Raw genomic sequence first — 27597 nt, 5'->3', positions numbered from 1 at the left:
ATACCATTATACTCATATTGCTTTGCTAGTAAGCTCTTTGAACAAGAACTATGAGAATCTTCCACCATACCCAGCACCATGCCTTATGCATAACAGCTCCATCTATTTGCAGAAGATTATTTGGAAAACATTATTTTAGAAGTTTCATTTATGTAGAGAACCTATGCACTTTGGCAGATCTACTGCCTCCCAAAGGGCCCTTTCAAATATTTATTGTCATAAATACTATGAAATGATTTATGGTAAAAATTGGGATTACTCTGATAACACTGGGGCAGTCAGCCACATAAGGCGAAAGAACGTAAAAATGAATCTCACATGTATTTAGGAATAGACTAAAAAGCTATAAGCCTCAGGCTACCTTAGTGCAACATGCAAATAAAACCAATCCTGTATGGGCTACACTGGTGGCGCAGTGGTTGAGAGTCCGCCGGCCGATGCAGGGGATGCAGGTTCGTGCCCCGGTCCGGGAAGATCCCACATGCCACAGAGCGGCTGGGCCCGTGAGCCATGGCCACTGCGCCTGCGGGTCCGGAGCCTGTGCCCCGCAGTGGGAGAGGCCACAACAGTGAGAGGCCCGTGTACTGCAAAAAACAAAAAACAAAAAACAGTCCTGTACACTTAGGTGACATATACCAACTCCACTCTTGGCCATAAACAGGCTTCTTGATGTAGGACCTTTTTCTGCAAATTTTCAGACACAACAGGGTGCACTAGAGACCTCTGAGTGGCCAGTGATGACCAGAAGTTGAAACTAAAGAGAAGGACAGCTAAGCGAAATTGAAGGGCAAGAAGGAGGAACAGAAGGGCCGCAGGAAAACATCACCTTTGAGTAATGAAAGGAGCAATGGAAATTCACTGAGTCTTTACCAAGGGCCTACTATGAGCCAGTCACTTGGGGCTGCAAAGATGGCCCCTGACCTCAAGGGGCTAACAGTCCAAAGGGTAAGACTGAAGCCTCTACCCTATTTATCTATCTACCTACCTACCTACACACACATATATACGTATGTATGTGTGTGTAATTCTAATTGGGAAAATCAAGCAAGGAAGGCTGCACAGAAAAGGTGGTAAGTTAATGGAGTTTTGAAGTGTGTAGCAGGGTTTGCTAAGGAAGAAAAAAAAAGTTTGAGCTAGTTATTTTGGGGAAGAAACAGTCACATATTTTTACAGCCTTTCCTTTGGGACTTTAAATCGGTGAGGCTTCTTAGATCCAACACTACTTTGTCAACGCTCTCCTTCTCTTTTTACTTCATCTTAACTGAGATGTTCAAGCCCAGCACTGGAATAGAGCCAGAAAGCCCCAGGATAAGGGGAATGCTCGCCAGATTCGCTCTGTCACCCCCAAATTCAACCAGCCCAGCTATCCCAGTCTTGCCCTCCTGGCAGCCAGAAAAGGAAGGCTAATAATATCCTCTGGGGACAAAATCTGGACTCAGGCAGACAAGGCTTACCCCTGCTCTGCCAGTAAGCCACCTTGAGAGCGTCCCTGCCTCCTAAGCCTAGTTTATCTGTGACAGGGAGGCCAGCTCTGCAGGAAAAAAAGCTGCATGAAAAGGAAGGAGGACGCATCCGATGGCGAAGCGCTGAAATACTGAGATAATCTTAAAATGTTTGGCAGGAGCCCTGGCACACAGCAAGCGTTGGATGAACGTGAGCCCTTAATTAATAACATTACTATTACCATTATTACAGTAACACCTCAACTGTACTCCAACAACAAGAAAATGCTGTTTTTGCAGCCTACTTTTATGACGTCGAAGAAGCAACTCCAGAGATGAAAGTGTATTTCAGATTTTTTTTAAAGGGACAAGATCGAATTCCAACCGCACTAGCCTGACAGCCCCAGACCCTGAATTCAAGAGCCATTCCAGCCTCTCGTCTGGCGCGTGACCTTGGGCAGGGCACTTCACCGTTCTGTGCCTCAGTTTCCTCATCTGTAACGCGGGGCTAAGAAGCCCCTCCCTCGCATGGTCGTCGCGGGGTCCAGCCAGAGGGTACTCTTTGCGGCACCGCCACCCCACGGGTGCAAGGCGAGCTCCCGGCCCATCTTCTAGGCCCCCCTCCGGGCGGACGGGGCAGACGAATGCCCGACCCCGAGGCCCACCGAGCTCCGCCACCTGCAGAGCAGGAGCGGGAAAGGGGGTCGCGCCTGCGGTGGGTCCCTGAGGCTGAGCTGTTGGGCACCCAGAGGCTCGGCCACTGCCGCCTGCACGCTGTCGCTGGCGGGTTCGCCCTGGGCCCCGCCGCCCAGGTGGGGAGCGGCCGAGGGAGGCCGGGCTGCCCCCGGGTCCCCAGGAGAGGAGGGCGGAGGGCGCCCGGACACCTAGACGAGGCTGGCAGCGCTGACCCGGTGCCCGGCCGCACTGGGGTGATAAGGAGGGGAAGGAGAAGGCAAGAGGAGGGACGACCCCGCATGCAGTACGGCGCGCGCTCCGCCAGCCGGGCTGAGGCGCTCACACTCACCCGAAGCTCCGGCAGCCGCCGTCAGCACAGAAGCCGAGGCGGCGGGAGTGGGGTGGGGGAAGGCTCTGCGCCCGCGCAGGCGCGCTGAGGACGCCAGGCGGTGCATATGCGCTGTGCCTGCCCGCCCGCCCGGGAACCTACGGAGAAGATGGTGGCTGAGCTGGCGCCATTTTCCGTGTACAGTAGTTTTGCCTCATTTTTCGTGGTTTCAGTTCCGCCTGGCCGACTCTGGTCTGAAACTACTGAATGGAAAATAAGTAAATAATTTGTAAGTTTTTAATTGCTGTGCTGTCCGGAGTAGTGTGTCGAAATCTCTTGTCTTGCTCCCTCCCCCTGGGGAAGTGAATCATTCCTTTGTCCAGCATATCCACGCTGTATATGCTACCTGCCCCCTTAATCATTTAGTGACGGTCTCTCATCAGATGGATTGTCTGCATATGGCAGTGTTTGTGTTCAAGTAACCCTTACTTGGCCCCAAAGTGCAAGAGTAGTATGGCTAGTGATGTGGATAAGCGAAAGAGAAGCTGTAAGGGGCTTCCTTTAGGTGAAAAGGTGAAAGTTCTCAATAAGGAAAGAAAAAAAACCGGTATGCTGAGGTTGCTAAGATCTACAGCAAGAATGAATTTTCTGTGAAACTGCAGGAAAAAAATTTGTGCTAGCTTTGCTGTCGCACCTCAAACTGCAAAAGTTAGGGCCACAGTGCATAAAAAATGCTTGAGAGTGAAAAGGCATTAAATTTGTGAAAGACACGAACAAAATACATATTCTGTTGACAACAACGTGTTGCCCCAGAAAGCACTGAGCCTATTGTCAAACCCAAGTTCATGTGTCTGACACCCAGTGAGGCCAAACAAACCAAAACTTTGGAGTTCGGAGCAGACAAAGATCCATTGCAGGGCCAAGCAAGGAACAATCGACTGGTGCTCAAAAGACCCAAACTCCCTGATGTCTTTCAAGGAAGAAATTTTAAAGGCAACATTTGGGGTGAGGGCTGCAGGGTGCATAACCTTCTTCTGATTGGTTGGTGGTGAGGTAACAGGGTGATGTTTCAGGAATCTTAATCATGGACTTTCTGCTTCCAACCAGTCTGGGATCTAGTGCTTGTGGTCAGCATGCAGTCACCATCCTCCACCGGGGCCTAGGAGACCAAAGCCTCTTTCCACAGACAAGAAACGGGGACATGGAGGGGCTTTTGTACCCAGGAGGACCCCACTGGGTCCTGCTCAGTTTCAAGCCTATATAAAGACTTCAGCAAGGGCTCCTCTGAAGGGAGTGACACCAAGCCATTTACTGCAAATAAGGGATTGTTACACAGACTCAGGAATATTTTGGACTGAAAAATAGAAAAATTGCTGGAGAGACTGAGTCTGCCAGTGAAGAAGTGATACCGAGCAGGACCCTGTGGGGCTCCTGGGCACAAAAGCCTTTCTTTCTTTTTTTCTTTTTTTTTTTTGCGGTACACGGGCCTCTCACTGTTGTGGCCTCTCCCGTTGCGGAGCACAGGCTCCGGACGCGCAGGCTCAGCGGCCATGGCTCACGGGCCCAGCCGCTTGGCGGCATGTGGGATCTTCACGGACCGGGGCACGAACCCGCATCCCCTGCATCGGCAGACGGACTCTAAACCACTGCGCCACCAGGGAAGCCCACAAAAGCCTTTCTGTGTCCCCTATTTATTTTCTTTTTTTCTTTTTTTGGCCACACTGCTCGGCTTGCAGGGATCTTAGTTCCCCAACCAGGGATTGAACCCTGGCTCTGGCAGTGAAAGCACCGAGTCCTAACCACTGGATGGCCAGGGAATTCCCCCACCCACGCACGCCATTTCTTGGTTACAGGAAATAGGCTTCTTTCAGCCTCCATGACCTTCCTGAGTTGCAAAAGCAGATTCAAACAGTTGTAATTAGGGAAGGGACGGGATGCTGAGACAAGGTAGGGACAGTCAAAACCAACAATAATGCAGCCTTGGGGCAGGGTCCTGTTTCCCACTCAAGCGATATATGTAACAATATCTTGTTATCTGTTATTTTGCAGATACTGAAACCCCCACCAAGTGGGAGAAATCAACTGTATGCTGCCCACAAGCACACAGATCCCAGTTGGAACTGGTTGGAACCTTCTGGTTGGAACTAGAGGTTGATGATGCTGACCCCCACTTACCTCACCACCAACCAGTTAGAAGATTGTCCACGAGCTGATCACACCCTCCTTGAACAGTACTATAGAACTTCTCACTACCCCCTCCAGGTTGAGACACACAGTTTTGAGGGCATTAGCCCACTGTGGCCCTTTGCCTGGAAAAGCAATAAAGCTATTCTTTCCTACTTCACCCAAAACTCTGTCTCCGAGAATTAATTTGGTGTCAGGGTATGGAGGCTGGATTCAGCTTCAGAAGCTGTTTCCAGCAGAGTTGAAGAATTTGACTGAAGAGAAAGGATACCATCCAAAGCAAGTCTTCATGTGATGAAACTGGGCTTTTCTGGAAGAAGATGCCTAATAGAATCAAAAACCATCTGGGAGTTCTGTTTTTTTTTAAGCATGAGCCATCCATTCTCCTTGTTCGGCCCTTGCAATTAAACTTTCTCTGCTCCAAACTCGGACGTTTGGGTTTGTTTGGCCTCATTGTGTCTCAGGCACACAAACTTGCGTTCGGCAACAAACCTACCTTCATAGAAGTGCAAAGGAGGCACCAGGTCATAAAACATGGAAGAACAGATTAACTCTGTTACTATTGGCAATGCTGCAGGGCATATGTTAAAGGCAGGAGTTGTGTACAGAATGAAGCATCCACAATCTCTCAGAAACAAAACCAGGAATTATCTGCCCGTAGTCTGACAACATAATCAGGTGAAAGTTATCTTGTGTATGAAATGGTTCCACCAATGCTTCTTTCCAGAAGTGAAAAACATTTGGAAAAGGAAGGGTTGGAATTTAAAATCCTATTACTAATAGACGATGCACCTGGCCATCCTGAATCTGCTATGAAAATGAAAATGTCAAAGTTGTATTTTTACCTCAAATACAACCTCATTGCTTCAGCCACTTGACAAGGCATCACTTGGTTTGTCAAGGCCACATACACCTGCCTGATATTTGATCACAATTAGTCAGCAATTAACACAGACTTTCATCTGGACATAAAGCAGTGCTGGAAATCATTCGCTATTGTCAACGCAATACATTCATCAAAGCTGCTGTGAATGAATTAAAACCAGAAACTGTAAATGCATGCTGGAAGAACTTACAAAGTTGTGAATGATTTTAAAGTTTACTGAGGCTCGACGGAGAAGTTAGGAAATACATTCACGTAGCAAGGCAAGTTGGTGGAGAAGAATTTGCCGACATGCTTGATGAAGAAGTGGAAAAACATATTGAAGGCCAACGAGAAGTGTTAACAAGCGAGTTATTGGAAGAACTTCTGGAGTCATCTACAGAGGAAGAGGAAGGTGAAGAACCTGAAGCAGAATCAGCAATGTGGGCATTACTGAAACTTGCCAAAGTGTTTCGAATTTCACAATCAATTTCAAAATTATGGAATATGATCCTCAGATGAAAAGAAGCACTGTAGCCATTCATGATCACCAAAGGATTACAAACTCTGCAGCAACACTATGATGAGTTAAAGAGACAGCAACTCCAATTACAATGTTCTTCCAAAAGCTTTCAGCAAAAAACCCTTCAACTATCTATCGTGGATCCCCAACCATCAACGTCATCTGCTCCTGACATCCAATCATTGACATCATCATGGCTTGATGCTCCTCCTTCTGATGTATGGTCAGAAGGTCAATAGTAGCCTAATGCTATGTCACAATGCCTCACTTCATTTCATCACATAGGGATTTTATCACCTCATATCATCTGTGAGAAGGGTGAGTACAAGACAATACAATATTTTGAGAGTGAGACCACATTCACCTAAATTTTATTACAGGGGACTTCCCTGGCAGTTCAGTGGTTAAGAATCCATGCTTTCAATGCAGGGGGTATGGGTTCGATCCTTGGTTGGGGAACTAGGATCCCACATGCTGCATGGTGCAGTCAAAAATTTTTTTAAATTAAAAAAAAATTTTTTTACTACAGTATATTGTTATGATTGTTCTATTTTGGTATTGTTGCTGTTAATCTCTTAATGTGCCTAATTTATAAATTAACTTTATTGTAGGTGTGTATATATAGGAAAAAACTTAGCACATATCGGCTTTGGTACTATCTGCAATTTCAGGCATCCACTGGGGTCCTGGAACGTATCCCCGTCGGTTTCTTGCTGTGGAGTCTCCCTGGAGAACCCTAAACTAGAACTGCTCAGAGGGAGGGGAGTTGAGTGCTGTGTCTGGCTGACTTCTCCCATTCTGCCGAGCTGCATCCTTAGGAAGCCCCTAAGAGCTCTTTACAGCAGCAGACCCCAACCTTGTAGGTACCAGGGACCGGTTTCATTGAAGACAATTTTTTCCACGGACGGTGGGGGGCTGGGGGGTGAGGATGGTTCAGGCGGTACCAGTCCGCGGCCTGTGGGTTAGGGACCCCTGCTTTACAGGGCACAGCATCCTCCTTTGACGTGGGCCCTGAGAGGTACCCAAGGTCACATGGCACCTAGCACAGTGTTTGGCATGAGGAAAGGGCTTAGTAAGTTTTTGGTGAATGAACCAGTAACTTAAGAACTAGATATAGGACAGGGAACTCTACGCAATACTCTGTAATGTCCTATATAGGAAAAGAATCTAAAAAAGTGTATATATGTATATGTATAACTGATTGACTGTGCTGTACAGCAGAAACTAACACATTGTAAATCAACTATACTCCAACACATTAAAAAAAAAAAAGAACTAGAATCCAAGACAGGGCTCCTAATTCCTAGTCCTCCATTGTATCACCTCTACTACCGCCACCAGCCACACCATCTCCTTTTTAGAGTGCAACATGAGAAATGGAATTTTTTTTCCCCAGAATGATTACATTAAGCTTAATTACACCCAAATTTAAAAAACACCAAAATGTACAGGACATACTCCCTTCCTTGAAAGAGCTTATAATTTGATCTATTATTTCTTTAGTGTTAAGTATCACTGACTAAAAGCAAGATATTCTCTTAACTAAAGTAGGGCAAATGGAAGAATATTACCAAACATCTAAAGGGCTGCAACTGTCTATAGTATTCATCAAGTGCAAGTCCTGAACCAAATTTGGGGAGAGGGAAAGCTAATACTGAGCACAGCCTTTTATTATATGATTTGTGTTTATCTGTTAACATTTACTGAGTGCCACGTGGGTTCTAGTTGACCCTCCACTCCTATATATATGTTCTTGGTTAGATTATTAAGCCCCTCCATGCCTGAGTTCCTCATCTATAATGACAAAAAATAGAAGTTATCTCATAAAGTTGTGGTCTGTATGTGTATAGAATGCTCAGAGCTTATTAAATATTCTTTTTCTGTGCTCTATCTTACATAGCTGTTGAAGACACAAAAACATACTTCCTATCCTTGGGCCTAAACAAATTCTTATCAACAAAAGATGTAATACAATGCAGTAGATAAAATGGGGCTGGGGAGGTACAATCACCTTTGGAGAGAGGTGATCTCTCCCCATTTCACACAAAGGAAATTGAGGATAAGGATGAAGATCCACTCCAAATTCTACACTCTTTCCACTATGCTATTCTGCTTCTGAGAGTAGGCAATTAACACCACTCCTCTGACTCTTAAAAGCTTTCCTTGGGTCTGTCCAGTTTCCCTTCCTGCTCTACTCTGGACAATATTATCTACTCTTAAGGCTTTAATAACTAGGTATCAGTAACTTCCAAATTTTATTTCTAGTCCAGGTTTTCCTACCCAGTTTTCCATGTGTATATCCAACGTTCTAGTTGACATGTTTGGCATCCCAAACTGAACTGCAAGCTTTCCCATCTCATTATCTGCTCTATTACCCACCCCCTCCATCATATTCATACCACTGTTCTAAACTTACGTTATTTAATCTAACCCTTATAGCATCCCTGTGATGTAGATTCTATCATTCCCCCAATCTTACAAATTAAGAGGTTAAATAACTTTTTCTCGGTCAGTTAATACGTGGCAGTTAGGCGTGTAACACGTAGGTGACATGCCTGCTATGTTCCAGACACTGTGGACAACTCCCCGCACTCATCCATTGCCAACTCCCAGCACAGGCTGTCATTCCCCACCTGATGACTACAAAGGCCCAACTGGTCTCTCACACCCACACATACTTGCTTCTGTCTGTTCTCCAAACAGCAACTGGAGTGATTTTTTTTTGGCTGCTTGCCGTGTGGCATGCAAAATCTTAATTCCCTGACCAGGGACTGAACCCGCGCCCCCTGCAGAGGAAGTGCAGAGTCTTAACCACTGGACCACCAGGAAGTCCCTGATCTTTTAAAAATAAAGCTCTGATCCCTTCTCTCCCTCTCTCAAAACCTTCCAATGACTTTCGATTATCTTTGTCTCACGTGGCTCTTACACTTCTCTCTCCCCTCAGACCTCTGTAAATGCTGCTCCTTTTACCTCAAATAACTGCCCTATTTAACTCCTTTCTCCTTCCCAAGTTAACGAAAGCATCACTTCTGTGGAAAAGGGCTCTCTTCTTGTTCCCTTGTCCCCACTAGACTGTGAGCATCATGAAAGGAGGTCCCAGGTCTGTTTTTGTTCTTTGCTCTCTTCCCAGTTCCTGCAACTGTGTGTGGCATACAGCAGGGGCTCTGCAAATCTATGAAAGAATAAGGAATGTAGGTCAAAGCAAGGAGATATCACCTCTCACTAACTGGTGCTTAGGCGAAGGCTTAAGACTTAGGATAATGACTGGGTATTTAAGTGAAATGGATTTTGTCCTAATAGGAGGATCAGAGAATAAGAGACACTAACAATAAATTAGTTGGTGTTTTACTGGTAGTTAATGCTGAGGCGTATCTCCACACTACTGTTCACTGCCAGATCCTGGCAAAGAATCCTATTTTCTGCTAAGCCTTCCCTGCCTTTTCATTTTTTTATACACTCAAAATATACACAGAGGGCTTCCCTGGTGGTGCAGTGGTTGAGAGTCCGCCTGCCGATGCAGGGGACATGGGTTTGTGCCCCAGTCCAGGAAGATCCCACATGCCGCGGAGCGGCTGGGCCCGTGAGCCATGGCCGCTCAGCCTGCGCGTCCGGAGCCAGTGCTCCGCAACGGGAGGCCACAACAGTGAGAGGCCCGCGTACTGCAAAACAAACAAACAAAAAAAAAAACACAGAGACAAGGGAAAGCTTTTAAGTATGTGCAATCTTATAATGCAGATTATTAACAAATATGGAGAACAATGAAAAGAGGTACTTAACCCCTTCTTGCCATGAATCCAGGATTTAGGATGTCGACTCAATATTAAAAGCTAAAGCACACTACAGACATCAGGATATAGAGAATGAGTGGTACTTCCTTCAATTTGGACATGTCGTGATGTGATTTATGTATCCACACGATGCTAACAATGCTCACAACTCCTCTACCTAAAATCACCTTCAAAGCCACACTAGCAATCAATCCCATCCCTTTACAACCAGAACGACCGCTAAAATGTTTATTGGATTTGGCCCTGAATGACTCTGCGTTGTTTCAAAACCTGAAAAACACCTTCACAAGAGGAAGGTTTCTGATCACAAAGGATATTTAAAAGAATGGGCCACTAGTTCTCAAGGTCATTCCAAAGCAGAAGTCTCAAGCATTTTGCACATTCTTGGAAAAAGTTTCTATATGACATTCTTTCAGATGCATAAATTCCATCATTTTAAGAAAAAAATCGAAGTGCTTTATAGTCAGCCAGTTATCTTCAAAGGCAACAGGGCCGATGTCACAGCTTAGCCCGTTGTGCAGTTGCCGTGCACTGGGGCACTCTTCCTGTTTCTCTCCTCTGGAGCATCCTGTGGCAGAAAAGCTGCATACGGTCACTGACAAGATTTAGAGCAACGTGTGCTAGGTTGCTTCCGTAGCTGAAGCTTGAGCAGTTTTCGAGCTGGTGAAGGATCTAATTGTTGCGTGCTTCTCTTCCCTGCAGAGAAAAGGAGCCAAAAAATAAATTTCAATTGAATTCAAATACCATTCATTGAAAACTTACTGTGTGGACACTGTGCCAGACACACAGAAGGGCATTCCAACAAATTAGAGCATGTGCCCTCTACGAGATGGCAGTCCGGTAGGAAAGCCAGCTGCAACTACAACCACAATACCATCCAACGAATAATGAAATGAAGGTATGTATAGCACATAATTTAGGGCCGGAGGTGGTCAGGAAAAGTGATGGATAAGTAATGTCAGTGTCACTTAGTGGATTCTTGAAGAATGAAAAGGGAAAAAAGGAATGGGTATTTCTTAAGTCTTGGATTTACCCAAACAACACAGTTTGTGGATATTTAATTCTCAGTCTACTGTGCTTCTGTGGAATTTACATCTACAAATTTCCCATCAACTTTGAGTACTCACAAAGTAATAGTTATTGTGAGGGGAAAAGAAACCCCACCAGATATAGGCCTTACCCTCTGAGACCATATGTTTTGAAGGGCAGTGTGTATCCGAAGGGCTATGAGACGTAAAACAGTACAAGATCTGGTCCCCTTAAGACAGGCTTACCGAGCTGTACTGACACCTTCTGGAGGCACTGGGTACTTTCCTCCATAAAGGCGTGCAGCTGCTTCATGGATCCTTGCAGTTCGTCCATCTGCAGACAAAAGACAGCTGTCAATTGTAAGGGTCCAGGCGTCTTTGAGGATCCTCAAACACGTCAGGCGAGCTCCTGCTCAGGAGCTTTGCTTTTGCTGTTCTTTCAACCTGGAATGCTTATGCCAGACATCCCCACTCCACTCTTCTCCACACTGCTCTATGCCCCAGCAGGCTGACCTGCACAACCTCCAACAAGATCCCATGTCCTCTGGTTTCTGGGTGGGCTTGCCCAAGAGGGAGCCAAGTGCCAGGGAGCTGAATGAGGTCAGGGTATTTTACCCAGGCCCGCTTCCAGAAGGGTCATCTAGAGTTAGCTGTGTCTCTCAACTGAACGTCACGGCTCTCTCAAAGCATCCCACTATATGACTCCCTGCCAGGTGCCACGGTAACTGTTCCTCCCTCCAGCCGACAGGTAATAGCTCAGCTGCCTCTAAGCCCCAGATTACTTTTGGTTTCCTGAAACCCACACTTTTGTACTTAGCCCCTCTGTAAACAGACTCTCCTTGAATTATCATAGGATATCAAATGCCATGTGCTTCCTGTTAATACTTGGGTTGATACACTACTATTCTCCAAAATGTCCTCATGGATCATTCCTCACTTCTTTCAAGTCTTATTAAAGTAGAACCTTAGCAGGACCTTCAACCCCTCTATATAGCAACCTACAGCCCTCCTTCCACCTGATTTATTAGCACTTATCACCATTTATTCGTTTCTTTTCTTCCACTGTCTCTCCATGTTTCCCCAAGGTAGAGTTGAATATACTCTTATCTCATCTAATTATGCATATTCTCCACATCTTTTAATTTCCAAGGATGACAAGGTAGCAAAGCTGGATAACTCAACAAAAGAAACATGAACCAACTTACCACCAACTCCATACAATCAAAGACTTTATTCTGGTTCTGTAATATTTTCTGGTAGTCAGGCTTTGTATTAAGGACTTCACTCTGGGAAGACCCAAGATATGCTGTAGGTTCAACTTCAGTATTTTTGGTTTCAGTTGATCCTCTAAACACAAAACAAAAGAGCTTTCAAATAATTTTATAATCATTTTCTGGGGAAAACAGTAAAGGTTACCTAGGGAAAAAACCTCCTAGAAGGCTTTATTAACCTGAATCAATATTCTTCCACCCTGTACTGAAAGTACAGGCTCTCTAACTAACAGAAGATTCTGAGATCATTATCCAATATTAATATTTTTATACCCCTGGACTCCAGGAAATGCTAGAAGGTTAGCTGACTCCACCTAACAGTAAGGTCCATTTACAAAAAGGACTACGCTTGGGGTAAAGCCAAAGCCTGCTATCCTGAAGTCAACGTCTATAATCTTCTCTTTTTTTTTTGCTGTACGTGGGCCTCTCACTGTTGTGGCCTCTCCCGTTGCGGAGCACAGGCTCCGGACGCGCAGGCTCAGCGGCCATGGCTCACGGGCCCAGCCGCTCCACGGCATGTGGGATCTTCCTGGACTGGGGCACGAACCCATGTCCCCTGCATCGGCAGGCGGACTCTCAACCACTGCGCCACCAGGGAAGCCCCATCTATAATCTTTTACCAAAGAGATGCTGGCCCACTTCAATTATCTAAAGTAACTGAATATAGGGAATTCCCAAGGTCCAGTGGTTAGGACTCTGTGCTTTCATGGCCGAGGGTGTGGGTTTGATCCCTGGTTGGGGAACCAAGATCTTGCAAGCTGCACGGTGTGTGGCCAAAAAACCCCAACGACAACCACAAACTGAATATAATGGACAGTTCACGAGAACTGATGATGACTCTTCAGTAACAGCTACTACAATTTACTAAGCGCTTACTGGGTGCCAGACACAGCCGAGCACTTTGCATTTAACCTTATTTAACCCTCATAATAACCCAACGAGGTATGAACTAATATTATCCTCATTTTCAAATGAGGCACTTCAGATTGCTCAAGGTCACAGAAGTAAGGAGTAGTTAGGATTTGAATAGAGACAGTCTGCTTCCAGAAGCATTCCTCTTAACTATTAAGCTATGCCCCCATCAAGTTTTTATTCTGAAACTGCCATCTTATACATTATCTATCTTCATCAATAGAACATTTAAAGGGTGAAGAAAGTAACTGATAACCATCAATGCTTAGATTAGGGGAGTTTTTCAAACTGTGTTCCTCAAAGCACCTCTCTACTAAGAGGCCACTTTTGTGATTACTATTTTGGCTAATGTTTTATAGTTACATTTCTAGCTAAGATTCTGTTTGGGAAAAAAAGCTTAAAATCATTGGTTTGGATGGTAAAATGAAATCAAAATCTAGCACTTACCCATTTTCTTATGCCTTCAAGACCCAGACAAAGATCGTCTCTCTCCAACACCTCATCTGCCATTACCCATTTCATGTCTGTATCTCCATGAAGGCCCTGGCCAGGGTTCTCTCCCATACCTGCAGCTCAAAGGCCATGTGCTCACTGAAGTCCCTTGATACTGTTCTTGGCCCAGCCCCAGGTTGCCAGGTACAGGCCAGAAATGTGCCTGTCTCCCCCACGATGTGGAATGGCAGCCAAGGACACAGAACAGAGGCAATTCTGTTCTTTGACTGAAAATAGTGACAACTCTTCCTTCCCTTCCCCCTCACTCTCCATTTACAAAGTGCTAATATACCCGTTACAGAGATCTGATGAGTTGATTGGCCTCTAAGAATGGATTCATCGTTCAATTTGTGCTCAGAGAACTGAAATCAATTCAAATCAAATTCTACAAGGTAAAAGCTTCCTATTTCCTGTCACAGATCTAACCTGGATATGATCTCTTCAGCCTCCTCCTGGTAGCGCAGCAAGAGCTGATCCCAACTCTGACGTTCTAAAGAAAACCTATAGGAACAGAAAAAAATTCAGTTAATTTTTGATCACCTCACTCTGAATCACTCAGGGCAACAATAGGTGTGTTAGGTGTCTACTCTGGTTCTAAGATATGAATAAAAAGGTCATAAAAGGATGAGAAAGCATGACCAATTCAGAGGCTATTAATTTTTTTTTTTTTTTTTTTTTTTTTTGGCAGTACGCGGGCCTCTCACCGCTGTGGCCTCTCCCGTTGCGGAGCACAGGCTCCGGACGCGCAGGCCCAGCGGCCATGGCTCACGGGCCCAGCCGCTCCACGGCATGTGGGATCCTCCCGGACCGGGGCACGAACCCGCGTCCCCTGCACCGGCAGGCGGACTCTCAACCACTGTGCCACCAGGGAAGCCCGCGAGGCTATTAATTTAATCAAATCAAACATGAGTTCTTAATATCAAATCCAGATCTTTAGTCTCTAGACTCCATTCTATGAAACTGGCCATCAGTACAGCCCATAAAATCCCAGTGTGCAGCTGTCTAACTTCCAGTGGGGATACACTAGTATTGACACACTGAACAGGATGTTTACTATTCCTTTTTCCCAGGTTTAGTTATTTTCCCCAGATGAATTTAGATTTTCCAACAAAGGTTCACTCATTTTCACTTACTTTGTTATATATTCCTTCATCTCAGCCACTGATGTTTCCAGAGACAAATCTGGTGCTCTTCTAGAATACAGACAGGGTGATGAGATTAACACAAACCTTCCAAGAGCACTTGCTATGGACACCTTACATAATTTTAATGGCAATAAAACATGTTCAGAATTTATCTTTCTTTTTAAAAAAAAACTTTTCTGAAGATTTAAATTTATTTATTTATTTTAAAAGTTTTAATTTATTTTTTTTTTGGCTGCATTGGGTCTTCCTTGCCACATGCAGACTTTCTCTAGTAGCGCTGAGCAGGGGCTTTGTTGTGGTGTGTGGGCTTCTCATTGCAGTGGCTTCTCTTGCTGCACAGCACGGGCTCTAGGCACGTGGGCTCAGTAGTTGTGGCACACGGGATCTAGAGCACAGGCTCAATAGTTGTGGTGCACGGGCTTAGTTGCTCTGCGGCCATGTGGGATCTTCCTGGACCAGGGCTCGAACCCGTGTCCCCTGCATTGGCAGGTGGATTCTTAACCACTGCGCCACTAGGGAAGTCCCAGAATTTATCTTTCAACAAATATTTATTCTTGGGCTCTATTTCACTTTTGCACCAGGTAACAGCTTTCTCAGTGGTCTCTTCATCATCTATTTCTCTCACCAATTCTAATTCGCACACAGCCAGATTAACCTTTCTTAAAATATTCCTTTAATTTTTTTCCTTGCTTAAAAATTCGGTGACACTCTACTGCATTCAGAAGAAAAGCCAAAACTCCTTAACCTGGCACTTAAGGTTCACTTAAGGTTCTGGCTCTGTCCAGCTCATTAACTTTGATTCCTATTACCCTTTATCTATTCTGTCTCATATAATGCCATTCAGCATCAAACATCTGAGGGTTTCAATCTCCAAAGTTTTGTTCGCGCCATTTTTTAGCCTCTTCCCTTCCCACTAATCAAAACCTTAATATCTTTTAAGAACCAACAATACTTTTCCATATAACCATCTTGTCTTCCCACTTAAACTGAAGCTACTGGTTGGATATGTTTTACTTAAACCAATGCCTCGGCTCTGTAGGGCGATTAATCCTAAAGGATAAGCAGGAGGCATTGAAAATGCCAAAATTTTGCAGAGGTACATGGTACTCTACCTGGCAAAAGCAAATCAGTTGTGTCACCGTTCGTGTTTTCCTACCAAGGCCTGTGAAAAACAGCCTCTATCACCTCTGGCTGAGATGCAGCAGCCTGTGGCTTAAATATACTGCATTAAGTTATGGGAATATAAACCTTAGTGCTGTTTCATTACCATGCAGAGGCCAAATATGAGCAAAAGAATAGCATCCTATATTAATCTTCCAAAGATTGGTTATGGGTAACCCAAGTGATTGTATTATAGTTTAATTAATGGAATAAGAAGGGAATAAATAGCTTCAGTGCTGCCTGATAAATGTAATTCTCTCATGGTAAGATATGTACAGTGAAAAACAATAAAGGAGTGCTGATGGAAAAATATATATATATATACTGTATTAAAAGAGAAGCTATGTTGAACTAAAATATTTTTCATTTCCTGAATAGTAATGTTAATTCTAAGGATCCACAGAAAGGTAGACCTTTCTGAAGTCGAAAGTGTAAGCCCAAGTTACATGATTTGTTACAGGCAGTGGGTAGAGGGTTGGGTGCTACCCCTGAAGAGGAACGACCAGTTTGGGGGTGCGACTGCAAAATTTCTCCTAATATTCTTGCTTGCCAACAGCTAAAGAACATAAATTTATCTCCAACTTGCATGGCTAGTGAAGATCTGAAGAGCACTTTTCCTCTCATCTTTCCATGGCTAGTTCCTTCTCACCATCCAGGTCTTATAGGTCTCAGTGCAAAGGTCAAATCACTAGAGGACTTCTCTGAACACTCTAGCTAAAGTTGCCCACCCCTCAAGTCACTCTCATATTTACTGACTTCTTATATTATCACTATCTGAAATCATTATTTTCTATGTATTTGTTTGACTGTCTCTCCTATTACAATGTATAAGAAGAGAGGTTTTGTTTGATTATTTACCACTACTTATCTCCAGCTTCTAGAAGAGCCTGGTACATAGGAGATGCTGGATAAACATCTGTTGAGTGCATGAACAACTGTCTAATTAAAATAAGAAGTTTTATTTCTCCAAAGAAGACACACAGATGGCCAACAGGCACATGAAAAGATGCTCAACATTGCTAATTATTAGAGAAATGCAAATTAAAACTACAATGAAGTATCATCTCATACCCATCAGAATGGCCATCATTAAAAAGTCTACAGGGAGTTCCCTGGTCTCCTAGTGGTTAGGATTCCAGGCTTTCACTGCCGTGGCCTGGGTTCAATCCCTGGTTGGGGAACTGAGATCTCACAAGCCGTGTGGTGAGAAAAAAAAGTCTACAAAATATGCTGTGGAAAAAGGGGAACCCTCCTAACACTGCTGGTGGGAATGTAAGTTGGTGCAGCTACTATGCAGAACAGTATGGAGGTTCCTTAGAAAACTAAAAATAGAATTACCATATGATCCAGCAACCCCACTCCTGGGCATATGTCCAGAAAAGATGAAAACTCTAATTCAAAAAGATACATGCATCCCAATGTTCACAGCAGCACTATACAATAGCCGAGACATGGAACCAACCTAAGTGTCCATCGACAGATGAATAAAGATGTGGCGTATGTGTAAACACACACACACACACACACACAATGGAGTATTGCTCAGCCATAAAAAATAATGAAGTAATGCTATCTGCAGCAACATGGATGGACCTAGAGATTATCATACTAAGTAAGTCAGACAAAGAAAGACAAATTCCATATGATATCACTTATATACGGAATCTAAAATACAACACAAATGACTTATTTATAAAACAGAAACAGACTCACAGACATAGAAAACAAACTTATGGGGGACTCCCCTGGTGGTCCATTGGTAAAGAATCCGCCTTACAATGCAGGGGACGCGGGTTTGATTCCTGTCAGGGAACTAAGATTCCACATGCCACAGGGCAACTAAGCCCACGCACCACAACTACTGAGCCTGCACGCCCCGGAGCCTGTGTACCACAACTAGAGAAGAGAAAACCTGCACAACTAGAAAGAAACCCACGTGCTGCAATGAAAGATCCCGCATGCCTCAACGAAGATCCTGCATGCTGCAACTAAGACCCAACGCAGCCAAAAATAAATAAAAGTAAATAAATAATAAATGTAAAAATCTTAAAGAAAAAAGAAAACAAACTTATGGTTACCAAAGGGCAAAGGGGGTGGGGAGAGATAAATTAGGAGTTTGAGATTAGCAGATAAAAACTAGTGTATATAAAATAGATAAACAACAAGGTCCTACTGTATAGCACAGGGAACTACATTCAATATTCTGTAATAAACCATAATGGAAAAGAATATATGTACATGTAACTGAATCACTTTGCTGTACACCAGAATCTAACACAACATTGTAAATCAACTATACTTTTTTTTTTTTTTTTTTAACATAAAGGTGTCACATTTATTTATTATCTTTGGCTGTGTTGGGTCTTCGTTTCTGTGTGAGGGCTTTCTCTAGTTGCAGCGAGTGGGGTCCACTCTTCATCGCGGTGCGCAGGCCTCTCACTGTTGTGGCCTCTCTTATTGCGGAGCACAGGCTCCAGACGCGCAGGCTCAGTAGTTGTGGCTCACGGGTCCAGTTGCTCCGTGGCATGTGGGATCTTCCCAGACCAGGGCTCGAACCCGTGTCCCCTGCATTGGCAGGCAGATTCTCAACCACTGCGCCACCAGGGAAGCCCCTACTATACTTTAATTAAAATTTTTTTTAGGGACTTCCCTGGTGGTCCAGTGGCTAAGACTCTGCAACCCCAATGAAGGGGGCCCAGGTTCGATCCCTGGTCAGGGAACTAGATCCCACATGCCGCAACGAAGATCCACACACGGCAACAAAGATCCCGTGTGCCGCAACTAAGACCCAGTGCGGCCAAATAAATAAATATTAAAAAAATTTTTTTTAAATAAATAAATAGAAAGTCCTAATTCAATTACAATTTTGGACAGAAGGGGAATTGCTCTTACCCTTCTGAATCTTCAAAACATTTTTGTAGAGTTCCATCATTTTCCAGTCTGTCTGCAAAATGTTTCAATTCTTCAGAAAGAGAAGATGCTAGAGAGAATAGAATAAAATTATATGTTATAAAATAAAGAGAATATAAATTTTCACAGTGAGCTGCTGACAAATATATAATGTACTTAATGTGGTCCCAGCTCTAGGGTCACCTGTTACATTCTCACCCATTTAAAAAGTGGTATAAATATGCAGGAAGATTTTATCTTTTTTCTTTGGATAGGTATAGATAAAATGAAAGACAACTCCTTTTTATAACATTTATAATAGTGTTTTTTACACTTGGCTGGTGAAAAAGCATTTAAAAAGATGCATCTGCACGGACATTTCATTCTTTTCAACAGATTTGATCTGCTGGCACTGGGTGGAAGAACATTACAGAAGTCAGGCAATGGGCAAGAGTGTAATGAGAAATGTTGGAGGCAAATAAAGAATTATGGGCGTAAGGTAAAAACAGGTCTCTGCTTAAATTTGGAAGAGTTCACAATTAAATTCAGGTGAGGAATGCAGAGGGGAAAAGATATGTTAAACAGCTATCAAAATAACCTGGGCATATCTACTCTAATTATGGTGATAGTGCAGTTCTGAGATACATAGCTTTAACTGGCAAGTAAGTCTGAGTTCATGTATTTTCTAGGTCTTTTAAGTGGGTAACACTGAGTATTTCTGACCTGGATGATTGTGTAATGACACTGTAAGGAGAACAGCTACTTTCTGGAAAGCTGAAAACTGATTTCTAGGAAAGAATATTTATAACTTACATCACAGACAAACAGCTAATTTCCTTAATATATAAAGAGTTCCTACAAAATCAATATAAAAGAGCCAATATCCCAATTTTTAAAAGTGAACAAAGGATATGGACAGACAATACACAGAAAATAAAGCACAAATGGCTCTCCTTTAAAAATATGAAAAAATTATTATCCTCTTCAAAAGAAAAAGAAACACAGATTAAAAGTACAAAAAAATACCTTTTATCACCAATTAAATAGTAAAATATCTAAACTTTTAGGTACAGTATAATTATACTAGTTAATTTCCAATCTAGAAATTTATCTTACTTTTACTTGAATATGTGCCAAAAGGCTGGTATAAAAAGGTATTCATTATCCATGCATTGCAACAGTAGAAGACTGAAAACAACTCTAAAAGTCCATCAGTAAAAAACTGGTTAAATCAGGGCTTCCCTGGTGGCGCAGTGGTTGAGAGTCCGCCTGCCGATGCAGGGGACACGGGTTCGTGCCCCGGTCTGGGAAGATCCCACATGCTGCGGAGCGGCTAGGCCCGTGAGCCATGGCTGCTGGGCCTGCATGTCCAGAGCCTGTGCTCCGCAACGGGAGAGGCCACAGCAGTGAGAAGCCCACATAATGCAAAAAAAAAAAAAAAAAAAAAAAAAACTGGTTAAATCAAATATGGTACACTTATAAAATGGAGTATCATGGAGCTACTAAAATGTCAAGACGGCTCTGTAAGTGTGATATAGAACTATCCGCAAGATAAATTAAGTTAAAAAAAAACACAAGGTGAAGAACAGTGTAGAGTGGTTTACTCATTTGATTTCAATGGATAAATGTTTAGAAATGCAATAAATCTCTCTGCAAGGATCCACAAGAAGCTGGCGACTGCAGTTGCCTCTGGGAGGAAAGAACTGTGATTGGGGTCACGGAGGAAGAGAGGCTCACTTTTGTCATTTTTGGACCTTCTGAACTTCATAAACATATACTCTTATGTTTTTAAATGCAACTCCCCCAAAAAAGGAGGGGAGCTGGTTTTGTGAGGCAGCAGTTCCTGTAAGTGGGGATCCTGAGAATGTGGGGCTTCAATTGACCTTCACAGGTACAGACCAAGGTCCAAGCTCACTGGTCTAGTCTTAGTAACTTACCTTTGGCTCTGAAACTTTCAAGACTGAAGCCCTCAGTGCCCCTTAGGAAAGGTTCAAGTTTCTGAACAGAGAACTAAATAAAGAAAAGCATTTTCAGTACAACAACCAAGATTACCCAGGCCAGTCCCAAGTTCATGTAATTTTATGATGTTTAATAAATGTGAGTAAACATGATTTAACTCTACACCTAAGATTTTTCATATAAGCAAAACAAAATGAGAAAATCAAAAGGTAAGGGGAAAACTCTCTGTTGCCTAGACTATATGATTTGATTTTTGATTCAGGAAAAGAAATGGTCATTTAATTCACACAAATGACTTGCTTATCTAAACTGATGTGATCACCGGTCAGCCATAGAACACCAACTTAGAATGCAGTCAGACCTCAAATGACTGCTTAAACTTAGATTTGACCTCCACTCACTGTAAATTCCCATCATTTGCTGCCAGTGAGCACAATATACTACATCAGGGAAATCTGACTGTTAAGTGCTCAACGAGAGCAGCACCGATGGGACTGGTAGAGCCTAGTCCAGAGACAGATCAGCTCGTGGGATTAAAGCTGGCTTTTAAATTAATCCCACTAGAGAGAAATACCTTTTACCCTTTACCGATAAATCACACAGTACTGATCTCTCGTTGGGGATGTCACAGTAACAGTTTAAAAAAAAAAAAGAAAAGAAAAGAAAAAGAAAGCATTTCCCAATCGTGAGACTCTCACCTGGAAACTGGAAAGCAGGAGACAGCCCAGCCGTTTGCTTTCTGCTATGTTGACACTGATGGATCTGCAGAGCTCTAACATAAAATATCACCACATTGAAGGAGATGGATACTTAGACAGGTAGCAAAGTAAAAAAAAAAAAACTGAAAAATTCCCTCCCCCTTGATGCAGTCCAACTTAAGAAAACCCAAGCAGCCTTCTCTAATTAAAGGGAGAATTCATATATAGTCACATCTAATTTGTTCAAGATCACCAAAGAATGACATTTACCCATCTGTGCATCCTAACTTTGAAAAGTTATAAGAACCTTGCTAAACAACGTAGATTAAAAAAAAAATTTAACTCCTTTTATGTTTTATATTCACCATTTGAAGAAAGGAGGTGGGAATATTTCAGTATTTCTATGACAGGCACTGCAGTGTGCTTTAAATACACTGTCTTGGGACTTCCCTGGCAGTCCAGTGGTTAAAGACTCCATGCTCCCAGTGAAGGGGGCGCGGGTTTGATCCCTGGTCGGGGAAGTAAGATCCCACATGCTGTGTGGCGCAGTCATGAATGAATGAATGAATGAATGAATACATACATACATACACTGGCTTAAGAATCTTCTTATAAACTATGAGCTCCATTTTATGGATGGGGAAATTGAAGCTCAGAGGGGATATAACTTGTTTGAAGCCAGAGACTGGTGGAGCCAGAATTCAACCCCAACTCCATCACCAAAACCTGTTTTCCCACTAATACCATGCTGCCTCTCTATAATGACCTAATGATACATTAATAGTAACTTGTTGAACACTTGCTATCTAAAAGGCATTTTATTAAACGCTACACATACCTTATGAAAACTTGAGGCAAGTATCTTATCTGGATGAATCTTTTTTTATTTTTTTCCCCACTCTGCCCGGCATGTGGGATCTTCCAAGACCAGGGATCAAACCACTGCCCCCTGCAGTGGAAGCACGGAGTCTTAACCACTGGACCGCCAGGGAAGCCCCAAGTATCTTATCAACTCCATTTGACAAAGGTTAGGCAATAGGTAACTTGCCCAAGGTCACACAGTGAGTCAGCCAGAACTGAACGGGCATTTTACATAATTATGCCACTGAATCCTCAAACAATTAGAAGACATAGATACTGTTTTTTCGATGATGTTCATTTAAAAACATCAACTATTATACAGCAAAGGAAATTTGCTTTGAGAATTGGGAGAGATACATGTCTTTTTGCCCTCCAGCTTCAGCTGGCTGTGTTTTTAAAGTTCTTTTGTGCCCTCTCTTGATTACTTCTCCTTGCTTTTAGTCATGAAAAACTGGATACCTTCTGCCTATAACCAAAGAAACTTGGCAAGTGGCTGGTAGTGACCAGGAGATAACAAATCTTACTATGCATCAGTAATTTTCTATTACACAGAACTTTAGGCCCACATGCTCTGGAACAGAGATGCAGGTTAGGGCAATCTTAGGAAACTGAAGTTTCTTGGCACGTCCATGGAGTAAAGTGAATGAGCCTAATTGTGGTAGCAATTTTCTGATATGCTACATGGCTGCTTTTACCCAGAATTCCTTCTAAACATCAGACCATCTGGAAGTGAGGTGATGTCTTTAAAATAATCATCACGCTCAACACTTGAACTATTTCTTTACCATGTGCCAAGTACTGTGCTATATATCAACTCATTTAATTCTCACACAACCCCGTAAAATAGGTATTATTTCATCCCATTTACTGATGAGGACCGTAAGGCAAAGGAGGTTAAGGGACCTGCTTGAGGTCATACAGCTAGTAAGGTCTTCCTGAAATGTGTTACTTTCCACATTAAATCTTGTACTTCAATGCTTACTGAGATGCTATTATTATAAATTCATACAAAATCACATTCAAATACAGCATGTCTAAAAAACTAGGTTTTTACCCTAGATATTTTTATGTGTCCTTCCCTCTGACATATTTTCAGTTATAAAGCCTAAAATCAGGTAGCGACCCATCCACCTTCTGTTCTGCTTAAGGATATGAGGCCAAAAGCCACAGGAAGAAATCTTTACTTCTAGCAAAGGCGAATGTTGAACATTCACTTAGCAGAGGTGAGTGTTGAACAACCATAAATCAGGTTTTCAGTTCATGGTATAGATTATAGTGGGTAGCTAATAACATGATATAAATAGCAATGATACTGAATACTTACTAGGTGTTTGACATCAGTACTTATAATCTTAGGATACTCCTACAGATGAGGAAACTGAAGCTCAGAGAGATTTGCTCAGTCACATAGCTAGTAAGCAGCAAAGTCAAGTCTATCTGTCTCCCATACCTCACTGCCTCTTACTGAGCTGGAACTCCATTGTCTTATGTACATGGCACCCCACCTGTGATGCCCTGATGAAAGGGAGGCAGTGACTTCCGCCGGTTCGTTTCTTTCATACTTGCTCGCCGCCAGGATTGCCTCCTGTCTTGATGACGGGCACACTGTTCTTGGGGGGACAAATAAAGGGACCTGGACTGAAGTCCTTCCTGGTGGCTGGGATCACAACTTTCCCCTTTTTTAGGGCTAGAGCCAAGGTGAATCTGTTCCTTTGAAACGCCTTCAGTCATCTCCAGGGAGGTGGACGAATTACCACACGCTTCCGCAGGCTTGCGATCTGATTCCAATTGATGATCATGAGTCTTGGATGCCACTGGCTCCTCTTCTAGCACTTGTTATAAAAAAAGTCAAAATACAGAATCAAACCCATCACAACTAAGTATCTGTGCAAAAAAGTGGAAAAAGGAAATGTATGCCCCAGATCATGGAAACACTGAGGAAGCATCTCTGCAAATACGTGAATAAGTGCTTTCAAGTCCACCAGGAGCCAGTAAAGTATTTAGGTAAAGCTCAGGAACCTGAACCCAAGAGGTACTGAATGTCACTACAGTACTCACCTTCTACAATCTCTGATCTAGAAGTCATCCTGGGTGGAGAGCCCTGAAAACAGGAAAATGAGGTGATCTGTTCTCCACATTTCAGTCCCAGTCTTGCTGGGGCTTTACTAGCCCAGAATCGGCCTTGTGCTTTCTAATCTCTTTGAACTGCCCCTCTTTGCCCCATGAAATTCTACCTGCCTGACAAGGCCCAGTCCAACCCCGCCTCACCCACCTCCTCCAGAGAACATCTGCACAGCTCATCACCTCCTGTTCTCAATTTCTACAGAATTCATCACTAGAAATACTCACCTTAACATGTAGCCCATCTTATTTCCCAATTATTTTGTGTTTAACAAGTGCCTAAGTGAATAATTCAGTTGATGGCATTATGATCTACATGGTCTTCAAAACATGAAAAAAATCACATTATCCTTGATTAATTCTAAGATCCAAAGGCCTGTTCATTCTACTTCCAACAGTCTCTACAACTCTTCCCCGTTTCCCATTATCGATTTAGTTCAGATCTCATAATTTCTACCACTCTCCCCCACATCCCCCAAGAATCTAACAGTCTCTCCACTAGTTTTTCCTACATGCAGCATTGCTCCTCTCCAATCCATTCTTATTTATTTTATTTATTTTACTTTTGGCCGCGCCGTTTGTGGGATCTTAGCTCCCCTGCCAGGGACTGAACCCTGGCCCTCACAGTGACAGCACGGAGTCCTAACCATCGGACCGCTGGGGAATTCCCTCCAATCCATTCTTTAGACAGCAGCAGAGATTCCTCCAGTGTACTCAACACCTTCCAGAAGCTAGTCCTAACTAGTACCCATTCCTGCTTTCTCCTGCCACTCCCATTCCATGCACCACTTTTGACTCTTTGCACACATTGCCTGTAAAGCTTATTCATCCTTCCCAATCGAGCTCAAATGTGACGCTTTCACACCACTTCTCTTTGGCAGAGTTGGCTGCTCCACCCCTAGGTCTCCCTAGCACTGGCTGTAAAGTCCGTTTACATGTCTGCCTCCCCGGCCAGACTGTATTTCTAGAGCCTGTTACAGACAACTAACGGATTGGAAAAGGGCAGGGACATGACTGAGGCATCTCTACATCGTCCATGCTTCCCCCACCCCCATCCCCAACAGAAATCGGTGCGTTGCGGGGTGCTTAGTAAAGAGAAATGAATATATGCGAAGGGACAACATGGCAAAGATAACAGAACAACGAGGGGTAGGTCGAGGATCTACATCGCCCCAGTAACGACTGTATCACTTAGATGAAAGCCTGGATAATAGCAGCAATCACTGTCGCCCGTTAAGCGCTTATTACATGCCAGGACCTGTGTGTGTATGCAAACAATTTACTTGCATCACTATCCCGTTTAATCCTTTCCAAGCTCTGTAAGTACCATCATCAATTCCACGTTGCAGATAGGAGGACTGAGGTTCAGAGGGGCAAAAGCCTGGCCCAAACTTGTTGTGCAGCCAGCCTGGAGCAGAGGCGAAATTCCAACCCCGGCCTGAGACCCACCCCCAGCCTTCAACTACTGTTCTGGAGTTTAGACCGCTGGCTCGGCAAACAGGCCCCGACCGAGAGGCGCCGCCCGGCCTCGGGTCTCCTCTTACCCGGAGATGGCTGCAGCGCCCCCCTAGTCCCCGCTGTCGGGGGTGACGACGGGTTGGGTCTGGGCTGGGCCGAGGTGTCCGATCCCAAAGAGGATGGTGCGCGGGTAAGCGGGGCCGCGTACAGGGAGAGGTCTGCGACTTCCTGACCTCAGAGCGACGCCCGTCCAGCCCAAAGCCTCCGTCCCCGAAAAACAAGGCCGCAGGCCACTCTCCGCGGCCCCGGAGACCCCCGCACGCCCTGCGCTAAAGCGTCTGCTCCTTCCTGGTCTGGGCCCGCTTGGAGATCCGCCGCCCGCGCCCGCCCCCGCCCCGCCTCTGGTGAAACTCCCGCCAGCCGAGGGCGCATGCGCCGCCGGCGACCTCCAGCGCTGGCGCACGCGCACGCGCAGAATGCCGGCTTCACTCAAGGTGCATGCGCAAACTGGTGTTCAAGACTTGTTGCCCCGCCCTCTTCGTCCAAGTTCTTCCCAACCCAGACTTTGTCATGTTACACCTCCTCAGTTACGCCACGCCCAGGGAGTCATTAACTGGGTCCCATCACACCAGTGTATCCTTTGCGCCCAGTATGCCTAGAGTCTTTCTAAGATGGGGAACAGAGGTCCAGGGAGGTACTTGCCAAAGGAATACAAGGCATTAGCGGGTGGGCAGTGATGCCTGCTCCGTCGCTAGGCCATGGTCACCCCTCCTTTTATCTTCTTAACGCTGAAAATGTGGACCATGACTCTCACACTTTTTCCAGTCCTGCTCTAGCACATATTCTCCCTTTGTGGTCCCTTCTATACTTGGCAAAGTTCAAGAACTCTCCTTTGTAACCTCACTGCAGGCCAGCCCCTCCCCAAACTGCTTGCCTCTCCTCTCGTCATCTCCCATTGCTTCTACTCCTTTGCTCAAGCCATTCCCTCTGCCTGGGAAGCCCTTCAAGCCTTTTGTTCTTGGCAAAATTCTCCGATTTTAAGCCTCAGCTGAGGATTCATCTCTCTCAGAGCCTTCTCTGAGGCCCCAGGCTGAAAAGCAGATCCCCCTTCTGTGCTCCCAGGAGCCCAGCCTGTGCCTGGTCCACTATCCCTTGCTGGCTTGCGGGCTCCCAGATAGCAGACTGCTGCTTTAGCACCCAGCATGATCTTCCAGCCCCAATCACGCCTTCACATGATTGCAGCCTGATTGACACTTGACTGCACCCTCAGGAGACCCTGAGTCAGAACTACTCAGCTCCCGAATTCCTGACCCACAGCATCTGTGATATAATAAACATTTAGGCATAATTAATTCTACTGGAATAGATAATTAATCCATGTCCTTTTTTATGATAAATTTTGGAAAGTCTTTTGTAGAAAGTTTCAATTCCTTTTTTTTTTTTTTTTGGCCAGCAGGATCCTAGTTCCCTGACCAGGGATTCAAACCCATGCCCCCTGCAGTGGAAGCGCACAGTCCTAACCAATGGAGCTCCAGGGAATTCCCTCAATTCCATTTTTGATGACTCTGCATTTATTTCTCAGTGGCCATACCATCCTTCATGGGAAACTCTGAGGTGTCAGCAGTCAGTAGCCAGGAACCCCTGGTGGCTCCTCCCAAGTGACCCCCAAACCAGCCAGCTGGCTGTGGCATTCCCAGGGCTCCTTCCTTCCCAGGCAGCTGGGTGTGGGGTAGAGTCAAGTTTCAAATCTGCTGAGCACCCCACCCACCCAAAATGAGAAATCAGAGAAGAGGCCAAGTC

At 44.3% G+C, this 27597-nt stretch overlaps 2 protein-coding genes across 6 annotated transcripts in view; both read right to left on the bottom strand.

Moving 5' to 3' along the window:
- NDRG3 (NDRG family member 3) overlaps window positions 1-2534 on the bottom strand; it is an 87069-nt gene extending 84535 nt beyond the window's left edge. For all 5 annotated transcript variants that reach the window (XM_081256953.1, XM_081256955.1, XM_081256956.1 and 2 more), the window contains exon 1: window positions 2467-2534. The gene's annotated coding sequence lies outside the window, so the exon portion shown is untranslated. The remainder of the gene's footprint in view (window positions 1-2466) is intronic.
- A 7182-nt stretch (window positions 2535-9716) lies between these two features.
- Window positions 9717-26205, bottom strand: DSN1 (DSN1 component of MIS12 kinetochore complex). Its single transcript, XM_081255600.1, has 11 exons — window positions 25884-26205; window positions 24277-24319; window positions 23724-24050; window positions 21358-21431; window positions 20638-20710; window positions 18704-18791; window positions 14639-14698; window positions 13932-14006; window positions 12036-12177; window positions 11077-11164; window positions 9717-10498 (listed from the first exon to the last, which is right to left on the bottom strand). Exons 2-11 carry the CDS (start codon window positions 24302-24304, stop codon window positions 10395-10397), a joined length of 1059 nt encoding a protein of 352 aa, XP_081111726.1. The 5' UTR covers window positions 24305-24319; window positions 25884-26205; the 3' UTR covers window positions 9717-10394.
- Between the last annotated feature and the right edge of the window lie 1392 nt (window positions 26206-27597).

The sequence above is a fragment of the Mesoplodon bidens genome (genome assembly GCF_964165515.1).
Source record: "Mesoplodon bidens genome assembly, chromosome: 15".
In the NCBI taxonomy this organism is placed as follows: Eukaryota; Metazoa; Chordata; class Mammalia; order Artiodactyla; family Ziphiidae; genus Mesoplodon; species Mesoplodon bidens.
This window is presented reverse-complemented; position numbering and strand designations above follow the sequence as displayed.

What these genes read in the sequence shown, in the direction of transcription:
- DSN1 (XM_081255600.1), bottom strand. Translation starts at nt 24,304, where the DNA reads ATGACTTCTAGATCAGAGATTGTAGAAG. An exon ending in CTTTCATCAGGGCATCACAG is followed by an intron (nt 21,432 to 23,723) that starts GTGGGGTGCCAT and finishes ATTTTATGTTAG; the next exon opens with AGCTCTGCAGATCCATCAGT. An exon ending in TTGATTGTATGGAGTTGGTG is followed by an intron (nt 11,165 to 12,035) that starts GTAAGTTGGTTC and finishes TTTTGTCTGCAG; the next exon opens with ATGGACGAACTGCAAGGATC.